Source organism: Elgaria multicarinata, chromosome 1 (assembly GCF_023053635.1).
Source record: "Elgaria multicarinata webbii isolate HBS135686 ecotype San Diego chromosome 1, rElgMul1.1.pri, whole genome shotgun sequence".
Classification (NCBI taxonomy): domain Eukaryota; kingdom Metazoa; phylum Chordata; class Lepidosauria; order Squamata; family Anguidae; genus Elgaria; species Elgaria multicarinata.
In genome coordinates, this window is record NC_086171.1 from 116961408 (window position 1) to 116976647 (window position 15240).

The 15240-nt window shown below is 41.0% G+C and overlaps 1 protein-coding gene across 2 annotated transcripts; it reads right to left on the bottom strand.

Moving 5' to 3' along the window:
• Positions 1 to 238: 238 nt before the first annotated feature.
• On the bottom strand, positions 239 to 14984 carry DDX59 (DEAD-box helicase 59). 2 transcript variants are annotated; one of them, XM_063117459.1, is made up of 8 exons: positions 14849 to 14984; positions 11855 to 12672; positions 9983 to 10150; positions 8532 to 8621; positions 5748 to 5999; positions 3632 to 3784; positions 2568 to 2696; positions 239 to 526 (listed from the first exon to the last, which is right to left on the bottom strand). In XM_063117459.1, exons 2-8 carry the CDS (start codon positions 12659 to 12661, stop codon positions 266 to 268), a joined length of 1860 nt encoding a protein of 619 aa, XP_062973529.1. In that variant the 5' UTR covers positions 12662 to 12672; positions 14849 to 14984; the 3' UTR covers positions 239 to 265. The 2 variants fall into 2 exon arrangements, with proteins under 2 accessions (XP_062973529.1, XP_062973521.1); XM_063117451.1 differs by lacking the exon at positions 14849 to 14984 and adding an exon at positions 13192 to 13355.
• Positions 14985 to 15240: the final 256 nt, after the last annotated feature.

Consider the following 15240-nt stretch of genomic DNA (forward strand, 5'->3'; position numbering starts at 1 on the left):
CTGCTCTGGCTACTTATAAAAAGGATGGAATACAAATGTGACAAGTCCGTTAGATATATGAAATAATCCAACCAAATTTCAACACTTTGAAATCCCACTGATTTCAAAAGAAGAGATTCAAGCACTTGCTTAACTCTCCAACAGAAATCACTGGGACTTCAAAGTGTTTGACTTTGGTTAGATTATATCCATGTAATAAACAATTGAAATTCAGCACTTATTACTAATTACATAAAACTTATGTTTACAAATACAGTACAGTTTATTATTTCTGAGAAGTGCTTTTGTCATGTTTTCTAATAATGTCCATAAGATTATCACCTGTTACAAGATTCTGAGAACGTTTATTTCTCTGCTGTTCTTTTCTCTTTTGGTCATGTAGATACGGAGAATTTAATAATTGGGCCGGGAGAATAGTGCCAGTTGGTTTAACGCGCTTTACAACATCCCAGAAAAGTCTCTTGCTGTTGTTATTAACAAAAGTAATTGCAGTTCCACTGTGACCCAGCCGACCCGCTCTTCCAACCTGAAAGTGAAGATAAACAGTATTTAAAGTTGGCCAAACGGTCTCAAAACAGAGAATACCATGGCTAGTTACATTCTTTAAAATAGAATCAGAGGGTGACAGATCAGGGTAGTATCCAATGTTAGTCTTACAAAAAGTAAACCCATTGAAATGAATGAGACATAAGTTAGTCAAGACTTACTTGACCCATTCATTTCAATAGGTCTACTCTACATAGGACTAACATTAGATACTACCCTCTGAATCAAAGTTTAGGTTGTGCACAATAGGAAAAAGGAAAAAGACAGCCTCTCCAGTTTAAGTAGCTAATTCAACTGTCTTCAAGAGGAGCCAGGAGGACGAGGTCTTCCTGACTGTTGAACAGTCAGACATTCCATCTGAGGCTGCTGAAGGGAAGCCCTGTTACCAAATGTTGCTGCTGAGGCCATCAAAGGGAGAGGACGCAGCAGCCCTTTTACTGTGTCCATGATCTGCTGAACTTTGCAACTAAAATCTAGTGCCTGAATTTGTTTGTTTTTTCCCTCCTCCCTCCCAATCCCCTTTCCTTTTGTGTCACATCTTTTAAATTATGGGCAGGGACTGCCTTATTTCTTACCTTTGTAAGATGACTTGGGAAGCTTTTTGACTAATGGGTGGAATAAAATGCTATAAATACTTGCTTTTGAACCACCCAGGGAGCTTCGGCTATTTGAAGGTATAAAAATGCAATAAATAAAATAAATAAATGAATAAATAAAGTTAACCCATGTTAATTAGTAAATATATATTCCTATTATTTTGTATATTGTTTTCAGAATGTATTACATTGAAAAGCAACTAATAAGCCTATAAAAGAAGATAAGATTATAAACACAGAAATAGGATCATTTTGAAGGTATGGATACCTAAACTGGAAATCTCCAATTGGACACACACACACCCAAAAAAAATAACCAAAAAATACCCACTTGGATGGAGCCAGAGTTCTGCTTAGTGGAGTTCTATTCATGCTGGAAGAAGAGGGCGAGGAGGTGACCTTTGTGATTCCTCCTTCCTGCTACAGTCCCCTGTGCCTCCTGAAAAGCTACTGTGAAGGGTTGGGGGTCATCTCGAGGAGCATTAGAGGCAACGTAGGAAGCTTCAGGGAAAGGGGAAATTGGTGATCACCTCTCGCCCTCTTCCTCTGGCAGCAAGCATCTTCTGGATCCTAATGTTTTCCATGAATGGAAGGAGCTCTTCTGCTCATGAATGACCAAACTGGATCCAATCATAGAATAGTAGAGTTGGAAGGGGTCTATAAGGGCAACCATAACCTAAATACAACATGGCTCTTTGTTCTCAAATTGCTCCTTCAGAAAGAGACACACACTGTTGTACTCTTCACCTTTCATCGATTGTGAAACCTCAGCATTTAGTAACACTCAGCCAATGTTATTTAAATTTTCCTTATATCAGAAAATGTAAAATAATTTACACACCCGGTATCTATAGCCACTTGGGTGTGGTGATCAGAATGTTGGACTGGGGTTTGGGAGACCTGGGTTCTAGTCTTGCCTGCGCCATGAAGTTCACTGGGTGACTTAGCCTAACCTACCTCACAGGGTTTTTGTAAGGATAAAGTGGAGAAGAGGAAGACCATGCATGCCACATTAGGCTCCTTTGAGGAAAGCCGGGATACAAATGCAGCAAATGAACGAATGAATGAAACTGCTCAAGACATTATAACTGGCCCTCAGATACTTCAGCAATAGGGTCCCATAGAAGAACACAAGGCCAGCTCATGAGATGGTTAGAAGCTGAAATGCTACCACTAAACAACTATTCTTTGCTTTTCTCTTGGTCTGGCGGGCAGGGGGTCATGATGTTTTCATATATAATTCTAGTTCCATTAATTGCATGTGGGATTTATGAAAATAAAAGGAAAGTCATTTAAATGTACGCTGGTCCTATGTTCTATTTTCTTGAAACACGTTTGTGGGATCCATCCCTCTGTTTTCACCTTATCCTTCTGAATCTGCACTATCAATACACTGTAATATATAAAACAGACAGGCGTGTTTACCTGGTGTACATATTCATCCATACTGGACGGCATGTCGAAATTCACTACCAGTTTAACGTTGATAAGGTCAAGACCACGTCCCAGGACTCCAGTGCTTACTACAACTTCATATTTTCCTTGAAATAATCCCTAGTACAAAAAACATACGAAGACTATTTCAGCTCTTACTGTTGACATACAGGCTAAAACCCCTAAGTAATGAAAGAAATGTTTTAAATCAGTGTACCCATACTTCTATTGCTGGGGTGGGGGTGGGGGGACTGCATTTTCCCATTATGTAACATCATGAGGATTGTTGTCAAAAGTAAGAATTTCCAGAAAAAGAAAAAAGTCACAGAAAAAATTACAGTGAAGCTAGAAACCATTTTCAATACATTTCAAAGCAAACAAAAACAACAAGGGGCAATAAGCAAAAAAATACTTTCCTAGAACTGGAAGCTATTTTTTCTTAGATGTACACTCTGAACTTGAAATCCCCAAACCTATCCTTCCCTAGATGCCTCTGTGTATGTTCAAATATTCTTAAAAATATCAAGAATAAGCTATATCTAAAACTAACCTTACTAAAGGGCCAGTCCACAATATCAGTACACCACTAACTCTAAGGAATTATTCCCTGATAGGCCGCTGTTTCAATATCACTTCAGCCATAGACTAGGGCCTTCTTCCTCAACTTGGTGCCCTCCAGGTGTCTTGGACTGCAGCTCCCAGAATTATGAGAGTCACTGTGCAACATGTCCAGAGGGCACCAAGTTGAGGAAGGTTGGGAAAGGTCTGTGTAGTTTCTACACAGGCAGATCAAATTACTTTGCCAGGTCACAGCCAAGTTGCCAGAACTAGCAGGGCCAGCACGTTTTCAACCTCAGGTATGGCTATGTTTTGTGGGGATTGTGGGGAATCTGTACTGCACCCCAGAATGCTGTGAAGTACAGGACTGTCATGGATTGGACCCTTAGCAGCAATCACAAACGATTTCACCGTCTCTCATAAATACGTGGCGCAGGGCACAAGTAATTAAGAATACTAATTTTTAGAACGTGGGGGTGTCCCAGATGTCTACAAACCTGCAATATGGCAGTTCTTTCCATCTGGGATTTATCAGCATGCATAGATACAGTTTGCAAGCCTGTGATTTTATGAACAGCGTCGCTCAAAAGATCTGCGCCCAGTTTACATTCTACAAATACCAGTACTGGAGGCTTGAAGAGTTTTTTATCCTAAAAAACAAAACAGAAGACCATAACTTAAAGCCTTGTATATCGCCACAATTGCCATAGCAGTTATAACAGCACCTTTTCTCTTAAAATAGTTCAAATACATCCTACAGAAACAATTCTCATTAAAAATAAATAAATGCCAAACTGGCAAATAACATGTCCCAATCTTGCAATTGCACACGGGAATCACATCTTATCAAACTCGAGAAGTGGTTTCAAATGGAAATATTTGTTTCCTCAAGACAGTCACCCAAAATATTTTTTACATTGGAGACAGGTTGTAGGAGTAATTAATAATATCTGGAAAGACCCAGAACTTAAACCCAAGAACTTGTTGATCTTTATAATACAGAACATTTTTAAAGGTAAGGAGACCTTGCTGTTCCCCCATGATTACTGCAGCCAGAATTCTATACGGCAAGTATTGGAAGGTTAAGCATATTCCTAAACTAAAGGAACAGGATGTTAAATAGTAGGATTTGGCAGCACTGAGCACAGTAACATAGTCCTTCCTTCCAGGTCAGTTAAGGATTGTGTAATACTAACAATGAAGTACAGTGGAAACATGTCAAACAACCCTTCCTATATTATATAATCAAAATAAGAACAGCTTTTTCTTGGCCACAGTTAAATGACCTTCCCTTGGCAGATTAGGAAGGCCATCTGAAAGATATGCCCAAGGAAGGCAGAATTTGTTTCTGCAATTCTTTATGCCTTGAAGACGTTACTCATTTTGTCCTTGAATGCAATATCTGTCATGATCATACAGTATCTTGTCCTTGTTGGATGAATGAAAGGTCTTTCCTTACAAAATGTTTTTTTATTGAATGATATTAATCAATATATCACATTTAGAAAGGACTAATTCTTTGTGTTAGCCCTCTAATTGCATGCAAGGGCTAAAGGGACAGATGTGAAACGACATCAAGATGGGTTTTTTTTTCTGGTTGAGCTTTTATATTGTATTTTATAGTATGGTTTTATACTGTTGTTTTATACTTTGAATGTTTTCAATTTTTGTGAACCGCCCAGAGAGCTCCGGCTATTGGGCGGTATAGAAATGTAATTAATAAATAAATAAATAAATAAATTTCTCTCATTGAAGAGCAACGAATGTTCCCTCTTAGTATTAATGTTTCACATATAATACCTTGCTGCTACATTACAATAAAATTGACTATGACTTTTGGGATGCTAAACAAAATTCAATCATCAGTCATCACTTTCTATTATGGTAGAAATAAAATGTGTTTTTTTGCAAGGGTGGGAATTTAAATACTATAACCGGGATCCAAAGAGCTGCTTAAGACTCTCACCCAAGTTTTTTGTGCTTGCCCACATGACATGTTTTCTTATTAAAAGAGGGGGATATTATGCCATAACACAAACTGTAAAGCACTTTGTTCCAAAAGCAGATCGTCATGTAACAGGGCAGGGCTGCTATTCAAGAAAAATGATACCTAAATGTACCTTGGATCTTGATCACGGTCCCTGGTCATTACTTCTAATCATACTGACACATAAGGAACAGAGCTGAGATTAATTTCAAACAGCTTTCAGCATCACAGCTTCAAAAGCACGATGTATGCAGTAATATTCAATCCAACGTTACCAATAATATTGGAAAAAAATCAACATTTGGGGTGGTAGTCAATGTTAGTCCTACACAGAGTAGACCCATTGAAAAGAATGGGACTTGTTAATTGTGACTAACTTGTCTCAGTTATTTCAATGGTTCTACTCTACGTAGGACTAACATTGGATACTACCCTTGGTTTCGTCCTGCACACTAATCCACAGAGGTGTTGGCCAAAGTGGATTACAGGCATAATGGGGGATTTCCTAAGAACAGAACATTTGTAGAACAGATCAATACCCATTTGGTAGTTCTTTTCCTCCCAAGCTCCAAATATCCACAATTTGTGGTAGAAAAACCAGGGGTTCTCTTTCCATGGATACTAACATTTAATATTTCAAAAAGCTTTTTCTTTTTGGAAGGTTCCTCCACCCACAGAATGATCTGGCGAACGTTGGAACAGGGGAGGTTCTTTTCTCCAACTGTTATTTTCACGGGATTTTGCAGAAGCTGATTTGCCAACTGCTCGATCCCAAAAGGCATCGTGGCTGACACCAAAATGGTTTGACGATCTTTGGGAATATTTTCCAAAATATCCAGCACCTGCTGCTGGAAACCCATCTTTAACATGGTATCAGCCTATCGAAAAAAGAAAGAAAGAGAAAGAAAGAGATCCATTAGTATTAATTTTATTTTTTTAGAAGCAGAGCTGAGAAAACATACCTGCACATTCATTGCCAATGTGTTGCATTAAGTGGGGGAAAATGGATAAAGATTGAACTCACTCTTTTGAGGTACTAGTACACCACTGTTAGGAAACCTGTACAACAGAGGTGCAACGTTCAAGATTATGTGGTTGTCATATAAAGCCCTAAAAAACTTGGCATCAGGATATTTAAACGACATTTAATATCATCAGAGGTGGCCTTGCAGGTTATTCCAAAACAAATGGAATGTCACCATGAAGAACCCCAATGGGCCTTCTCTGTAGCGGCACCCACCCTCTGGAAAACCCTCACCCTCTGGAAAACCCACAGAAAATGTGGTATCTTTCAAACACCTCCTAAAAACACGTATTTTCACCCAGGCTTCCCTGGGCTGTAACCGCTGTTGCATTTTACTTTGATTTCCCATGTCACTTTGAAACGTTTAAAAGTTTCATATTATGTTTTATAATCTTATGTAAACCGCCCACAGAGCTTTGGCTTTGGGGCGGTACAGAAATGTAATAAATAATAATAGTTTTTGTCGTGTTGGATTTTATGATTTGCATTGTTGTGAGCTGCTCGCAACAACTGGGCAGTATAGAAATGTAGCAAATAAATAAATAATCCTAATAACCAAAGGCTTAAAACAGCCTTCCCCAACCTAATTCCCTCCAGTTGATGTTTGGACTTCAACTCCCATCAGCCCCAAGGGTCAAGAATGCTGGGAGCTGTAGTCCAAAAGTCCGGAGGACACCAGGTGGGGCAAGGCTGGACTCCTTCCAAAAAAGAGAGAAGCTGCCATGGCACCAGCACTTTCACATTCTTCTCTATGTTTGTCTCTCCCCCACCAACAACTCTTGGCTAAAACAACAGTCCAAAGCGCCAGCTGTGTGTTTGGCAGCAGCCCCTCCCACTCTGCAAGAAGCACGGGAACTGAAGTGGGCGAGAGACCTGTTAATCCTCAGCTGCCTGTCGGCCAGTGAAAAAGGAGGGCCCTCCCTCCAGAGCTCAGTAACAAGTAGCGTACGCATGTTGCTCTGTTATAAGGCTGACTCATAAGATACCAACTAAACAACATTCTGAGCACACCATGTGCTATACTTTGTAAACTGTACAAACTTTGTTTACTAAGACCTACTGAAGGGGTGGGCAATGGGGTGGGGTGGGGGCTGAGGCTTGCATGGCCCCCAGAGAACCCACCAGGGGCAATATGAGTGCACTGGGCTGGTAGTGAATGGGGTGGTGGGGATGGGCCCGGGACGAGGACACATGACCTGTACATCCATCCCCTCCTCCACCTCAAATGATCCTGATCATTGGGTGGGTGGAGGGAAGTGCCCACCCTCATCACGCAGGCCTACCCAGTCAAATTTTAAAATGTCTTAAAAGGTTTTGAGATTTTAATAATGTATTGGTTTTATGTTTTTAATCATAGAATCATAAATTAGTAGAGTTGGAAGGGCCCTGTAAGGCTACTGAGTCCAACCCCCTGCTCAATGCAGGAATCTACCTTAAAGCATCCCTGACAGATGCTTGTCCAGCTGCCTCTTGAATGTCTCTAGTATGGGAGAGCCCACAACCTCCCTAGGTAATTGGGTCCATTGTCGTCCTGCTCTAACAGTCAGGATGTTTTTCCTGGTGTCCAGCTGGAATCTGGCATCCTGTAACTCGAGCTCATTATTCCGTGTCCTGCATTCTGGCAGGATCAAGAAGAGATCCTGGCCCTCCTCTGTGTGACAACCTTTCAAGTATTTGAAGAGTGCTGTCACGTCTCCCCTCAGTCTCCTCTTCTCCAGGCTAAACATGCCCAGTTCTTTCAGTCTCTCCTCATAGGGCTTCGTTTACAGACCCCTGATCATCCTCGTTGCCCTCCTCTGAACACGCTCCAGCTTGTCTGCATCCGTTTTATACATAATCTGTTTTATGTATTTTATATTTTTGTATTCAATGTTGTTCCCTGCCTCATTATTATCCCTGTGATCCTGAAGAAATTGCTCTTTCTCCATTGCTGTTGGCAGCAAGGAGACAGCAATCTTGATTAGAATTGCTGGGAGAGGGGGCAGGTTAAAGCCTCCCCTTGCCCCAATCTCAATCCAATTGCTGCTTCCTCACTTCCAATAAGCAGTGGGAAACCAGTCTTTAGGATCACTGGAGGAGAGGGGCATTAAAGTCTTTCCCCATCCACCTGCCCCCATGAGCCCAATCAAGATTTTTGTTTCCCCCCTAGTCATCTGTGCCCTGCCACTCAGCTGATGGTTGATCAGCTGAGCATCGGGGAAAGTGGATGGGGCACCCCAGGGCTGGCAGGCTGCACAGAAAATGATCAAGCATTGAATACGCCAAGGAAGTTACCTGTATGTAGCCTACAGTATCACCAAACAGAGAGAGTCATTTCAGCAATGGCTGATACAGATTTAAGAAGTGCACGTCTACACGCTTGTTTTGATCCATAATATACACTTACTTCGTCCACTACAACAACGTTGATATTATGGAGTTGAACAGAGCTTTGCTTTAGAATTTCTAGGAGCCTTCCAGGCGTGGCTATAATAACCTAACAGAAAAAGGAATGGGGAGAGATAGACCAACATTACAAAAACGAATCAATAAATTGTTTCATTTTAGCTTTCAATAAACCCACTTGCCAAATGAATTTCTGAACTGTTATTGGTCTCTAAAATCAATTACAACGCTTCTTTTAAAACCTATAGGAACATAAGGATCTGTCAGACTATTGGTCCATCTACCCAGTATTGTCGACACTGACTAGCAGAGGCTCTCCAACATTTCAGGCAGGTGTTTATCCAGCGTTACCTGCATGCAAAGCATGTGCTCCCAATAAGCCAGGGGTGAGATGACTCTTGATCTTGGCAAGGAAAAGTGCTCAGGGAAGAAGGTTACATGAAAATGCCTAAATTAAGCTGTCAGGAAAAAAATGGGATACATTCTTGGAGGAGAGTCTGCAATCCTTAATTCTGACCATCTCGTTTGCTTCCATCTCCCATCACTATTGAACTCTACAGCAGATCCATTGAAACCCCAGATCCTTTGAAACTCCTTCCAAATACGTTCTAGCCAACAAGCTCCTATGCTACTTCATTCCAACTGCAATTTTTTGTTTTTGTTTTTTTAAGGAGGTTGGATTTGCAAATTAACGACCTGACAATGGGACAATGCAGAGGAGCCTTTCAAATCTCCCTTTTACTTCCCTATGCCTTTTTCTATTCACCAGTCCCAGTTGCAACTGGCCTGTCCGTCACTCTGCCTATTCCACACTAGAAAGAACAGAAAAGAACCAACCCCCTTTGTTTTGTTCTGTGGAGGTTGATTCAGATAAGAAACAACAACAAAAATGGGGGATTGTATCCAATTGAGGCCGCCCTCCAGCAGAATGGACACTATTGGTGGAAAGGATTCCTCTCCCCACCCCCCTGCAGTCTCCCATATCTGTTCAGGATGGTTGAGGACCCTCTAGAGCAGATTTGGTTGGGGGGCACAAATGGTGCAAGTGGGAAGAAAGGAAAGTCCTGTTCTATTTATTTATTTTATTTATTTATTTATTACATTTCTATATCACCCAATAGCCGGAGCTCTCTGGGCGGCTAAAACCAAAGATTTGCAAATAGGATGTTGGATGGAACCTTAGGATGTGAAAGGGAGCTGCTACAGGGAAGGAAGAAAAATCTGGAGTGGATTTATTTGAAAGAGAATGAAATACCATTTCCCCTAGACTTTTTAACCCTGATCTTTAAAACAGATGCTTGTTGTGCTGCGCTGGAGTTCGGCAGGGAAATGAGGAGCAATGTTTAACAACAACAACAAAACCAGATTATATTCTACTCCGTATACTGAATTTCTGAAATTATCTTGTTCTTTTTCTTATACTTAAAAGAACATTGCCACAGCAAATTTTACCTTAACATTTTGTTTCAGACGATGAAGCTGAGGTGGTAATGGCAACCCTCCAACTAGAAGAACTGTTCTCATGTTTGGTAGGCTGATCATGAGCTCTTTAGCTTGTTTCTCTATCTGTATGGCTAACTCTCTTGTTGGTGTCAGAATAAGAGCAGATGGAGTTTCTCTCTAAGAAAGAAAGAAAAATACAAGTCATAAATCTGCATTCTCAATTAAAAATCTCCCATAAGTAACACATAAAGAGAGCAGTTAGTTTACATCAGACCAGCTCAACAGCATCCTTTTCATTCAGACGTCAATAGGGATGACAGAGAACAGTCACAGTGTAACTTGAGATATTGGGGAAGTTACTCCCACACTATTCAGCCTTTAAAAACAGAAATAGAGTGTGTGGGTGAACTGTTACAGAAAATTTCTAAAGACTGGTTCATGCCTCTGACTGTAACATAACATAAATTGATGGCATGTATGTGTGAATGAGCCATCGCAGATCTAATCCTACAGACAGACCTTTTGTATCGTCCAATGACACATCCTGTAATGTCTGTTCACACATTCAGCTGCGAATCATCAAGTGCATGGTAGTCAAGTGTGGCATATAAAGATATATACAGCACCATGAAAACTTGATGGCGCTATGTAAATAAATATTATTATTATTAATAATAATAATATACAAACTAAGTTGTGGATATGCGAGACCAATCAATTTCCTCATTGGCATTCATGTACTGCAAAGTGTGCAGTAAAATCCAAAATGATTTCATAAGTCCAAGAGCACTGCTTCCCATTATACAGAGTTTATAAAGGCAGCCCGATCCCCAAAACATTTTTGCAATATATATCTCATAGGACTAACATCACTGACAGCCATTTCAATACCACTACAGTGTGAATAGTTGGAAGTGTCCATTACCTTTTATTCTATGTAACTTGCACAAAGATGGAATCATTTGTGTAATAATTTCTACCTATTTGTGGACTGAGCAGCGCTTCTACATTCTAACTGGCCAATGACTGACAACAGTCTCTCCCCCATCTCATTAAAGCAGCGCAGCAATAAGAAATCAGAGCGAGGCTACGTTTATTTCAAATTTAGGAAATCCTCTCTTATATCCATTTCTTCCTCACCTTTGAGAGGACAATCCTCACAGACTATTCCCATTAGTATTTTATTTTCATTCCCAGTTCAAATAATGTCTTGATTGGCTAGCCAAGTTTTCCCTGGCCTTGCTATTCCTGGGGACATAAGAAGAACTGGGGACATAAGAATAAGCATGTTAGGAAGGGAACCATTTGTAATTAGGAAGGCAGACCAACCCTCCTTGCACTATGACTATCCTCCCACTGTAAAAATCAAAATGGACAGAGCTAGCAAAATCTCTGCTTGCCCAAAAGACCAAAATGTTGATACTTAGATTCCACGCTTCTCTTAAACATGCACAGATTTGACACCTAAAGATATGAGCTATTCTTCTAGCTCTTCATAGGTGCCTTTTGTTGACTGGGACAACTAATAGATTTGGCAGTTATATTAGCTATCCAGTCTCCTTGCACTGTACAGCTTTTCTACCATTTTAATCACTTCTTTCCAGTCAGCTGACATAAATACAAAAGAAACAAACAAACAAGATAATAATTTCTCATAGGTACATAGGACTATCAGGTTGCCTAGACCCATATTGTCAACACCAGCTGGTAGAATTCTCTAGAATTCTCACTGACTCTCCAGAATTTTCAGTTTAATGATGTCTGAAATCCTACGCAGAGTTTCCCCATGAGAAATCCCCTTGAAGGCACTGGCTCTTACTTCTCATAGCAGTGTGCAGCACATTTCCCATAACTTCCTGAATAAGTCAGTTTGAACTTTACCTCTCCTAAAGCTTTAATTATAACAGGAAGCAGGAAAGCTGCCGTTTTTCCTGAGCCGGTGTCAGCAGTGGCCACAATATCCCTGCCCTGCAACCCAACCGGAATCATCTGCATCTGGACAGGAGTTGGGACTTCGTAGCCTGACCCTTTTAAATTGCTGTTTAGAATTTCAGGAAACCCACAGTGTTCAAACTCTACAATTGGTCTCGCGACTCCTTCACCTTGGACAGCTATGCCTAGTTGTTGCTTTAAGTTTTCAATCTGCTCATCTTGAAGGCTTAACATAAAGGCATTCTCTTCATAACAATAGGTCCCATCAGGGGAAGCAGGCCGAGGTTCTGCTTTTTCACTGCTCCCAGGTTTTGAGCTTTCCTTCTCCTCTTTGATCTGTAAAAGGTGTTTGGCTTTACACTCCAAGCTACAGATGTCTTCGTCAGTCTTGTCACAGATATACTCCCCATAACGGCCACAGACCACGCATACAGGTTCCCCAGGCTGTGGCCAACGTTGTGTTTTACTGAAGGATTTGATGGGTTCCTCTGCAAGAGAGCTGTCCTCATTGTTTGCATTTTCCAAGGTTGCTGCCACAACAGAATCCAGAGGGAGCTCTGGCTCAGGGTATCCTTCCTCTAGTTTAAATAAGTCACTCTCTGAGGTTGGTATGTCTTCTATATCTGACCTGGCATCTTTGGGCTCTGCACCCTTTTCAAAAGAGGATTCACCTGGAAAGGACTTATTTTTCTTTGCTACACAAATCCCATCATCGATAGCATTCCTCTTCACTTTCAGAGATCTTGGAACAAACATTCTTCAACAGCCTGTCATGGATAGATACAATAATTAGACCTATTTATCTCTGATAAATTAATATTTCAGAATCATTCAGCAAAGCATAGGCAAAAAGCGCAAGGAACACACCTCCACCCAAATTCACAGGAATAGGTACACTGAGTTTTATAAGATATCCTGCAATGCGTGTGTTGTAGATAGAACCCAAATTATTGATTCTGTCACATATAGGAGATATTTAAATCTGGAGGCTTCTGAAGAATTGTATATTTAAGGTTAAAAAGTTGTTCTCTGTCAAAAATGCCCTCACTTAGTGCCATCTTTTCATTTGACTTTTAAAATTGTTTTATGGTCTAGAAAATACATTGCCCCTCAAACTACAAAACACCCTTAGCTTAGAAGCAAAGATTGTATTTTGGATTTTTAGTGTAAGGAAAATAGTATGAGGGCAGCATTTCATCATATAATATCATTAATTTGATGTTATTCACTTTGAACCTTTGAAATAGGACAGGTTCTACTATTTTTGAATGAATAAAAAAACCAACCTCTGAAGTTGCCTCCGTTATCTTCTGCACCACTGGCTACCTTTTCTGTGCTATTAAAATATAAAATTCCAACTGTTCAAACAAGGGCAAAATTCTCAAGCCTTTCTTCATAAGATGATCCAGCCCCCTGATCCAGCACAAAGTAAATGGGCAATGCACACATCTCTGCTCAAAAAAGAAAGAGCACAGTTAAATAAGAATTCTGTTTCCCACATTTTCAGCAAGGCAGATAGTGGGGGGAAATTGTCCACTCCTACGAAGCTCCATGCTTGGGATGTTGTTATTTTTAAAGTACAAATTACATTTATCATCTATGTGCTACGGGATCATAGATGAGTTGAGTTGGTACACGATATGTGTATATGGGAGAGGGGGGGTGATATTAGAGTGACCATATGAAAAGGAGGACGGGGCTCCTGTGTCTTTAACAGTTGCATAGAAAAGGGAAATTTCAGCAGGTGTCATTTGTATATATGGAGAACCTGGTGAAATTTCTTCATCAGAACAGTTAAAGCTGCAGGAGCTATACTAGAGTGACCAGATTTAAAAGAGGGCAGGGCACCTGCAGCTTTAACTGTTGTGATGAAGAGGGAATTTCACCAGATTCTCCATATATACAAATGACACCTTCTGAAATTCCCTTTTCTATGCAACTGTTAAAGACACAGGAGCCCTGTCCTCCTTTTCATATGGTCGCCCTAGGTGATATGTCTATATTTTTTACTTATTTGCTTCAAAACTGTTTTCATGAGCAAGAGGAAGATATGACTAAAGAGACTAGACAAGCCAAAGACCACTAAGGATGCCATCTTATGCATGTTTAGGCAGAAAAAATTGCCTACAACGTCCACCATACCCCAGCCAGCCAAGGCATGCTGGGAATTGTAGGTAATTTCTGTCTAAACATGCACAGGATTGCACCCTAAAACAACTATTTACAGACCAGCTGTGTTAGGTTACAATCCTACCCCTGCTTACCTGGGAGTAAATCCCAGTGAACTCAATGGGACTTACATTTGAGTAGACCTATGTAGGATTGTGTTGTTGGAGCAAAAACCAACAACAACAAAGTCTTGTGGTAGTTTAAACAGATATATGTTTCCGGCATATGTTTCCGTAAACTAGAGTCCATTCCATCAGATGCATGAAGTGTGTGTGTGGTGTGTGTGTGTGTGTGATGGATATCTGGAGTGTGTGTGTGTGTGTGTGTGTGATGGATATCTGGAGAGAGAGAGAGAGAGAGAGTGCAGTGTGTGTGTGATGGATATCTGGAGTGTGTGTGTGTGTGTGATGGATATCTGGAGTGTGTGTGTATGTGTGTGTGTGATGGATATCTGTACCAGCCTTCTCTAACAAGGTGCCCTCGAGATGTTTTGGACTTCAACTCCCATCAGCCCCAGCAAGCATAGCCAATAGTCAGGAATCAGGAGAGTTGTAGTCCAAAACATCTGGAGGACCCCTGGTTGAGGAAGGTTGATCTATACTCTCTCACTCACACACAAACACACGGGGAGTGGGGGGAATAGGGCCATATGGACATGAAATGCAAGAATTGGACGTAAAGCTTAAGATAAGCAAAGTGATCATGGACACCGTGGAATAAGGAGCGGCACTGGCCCCAGCATTCTGGCGATTCCGCTCTGTCCGATCACCCTACCGTAATCACTTTCCTCCCAACAGCCGGGGTCTCTCGCTACATACACCATACAGTCCTCCTTCGGATCCGCCCGTGTTTTTGAATTATTGCGGCCGCTCTAGGCCCTCGGCGCGTCTCTGGTTTGTCTTTTGTTTTTTTCCAGCCGCTCTCATAGAGACGGAAGAGGTACTACAAAAAAAAAAATAGTTCCACTCAGCCCTCACTTCCGGTTCCTGTTCGATTCTGCGGGGCAAGAGCGGAGCTTGAAACGCACACACGGCAATTAATGGAAAGAGGCAAATGAAGCAAGCGGGGGTTCTTCACAATGCTTTGAAGTGATCGTGCCCACTGCCTCCCCCCCCCCCCAAAAAAAAAATTCCCAGACGTAGCCGTGCAGGGGAAAAAGAAAAGAA

What these genes read in the sequence shown, in the direction of transcription:
- DDX59 (XM_063117459.1), bottom strand. Translation starts at nt 12,661, where the DNA reads ATGTTTGTTCCAAGATCTCTGAAAGTGAAGAGGAATGCTATCGATGAT. An exon ending in GTCTGAAACAAAATGTTAAG is followed by an intron (nt 8,622 to 9,982) that starts GTAAAATTTGCT and finishes TTTTTCTGTTAG; the next exon opens with GTTATTATAGCCACGCCTGG. An exon ending in AAAGAACTGCCATATTGCAG is followed by an intron (nt 2,697 to 3,631) that starts GTTTGTAGACAT and finishes TTTTTGTACTAG; the next exon opens with GGATTATTTCAAGGAAAATA.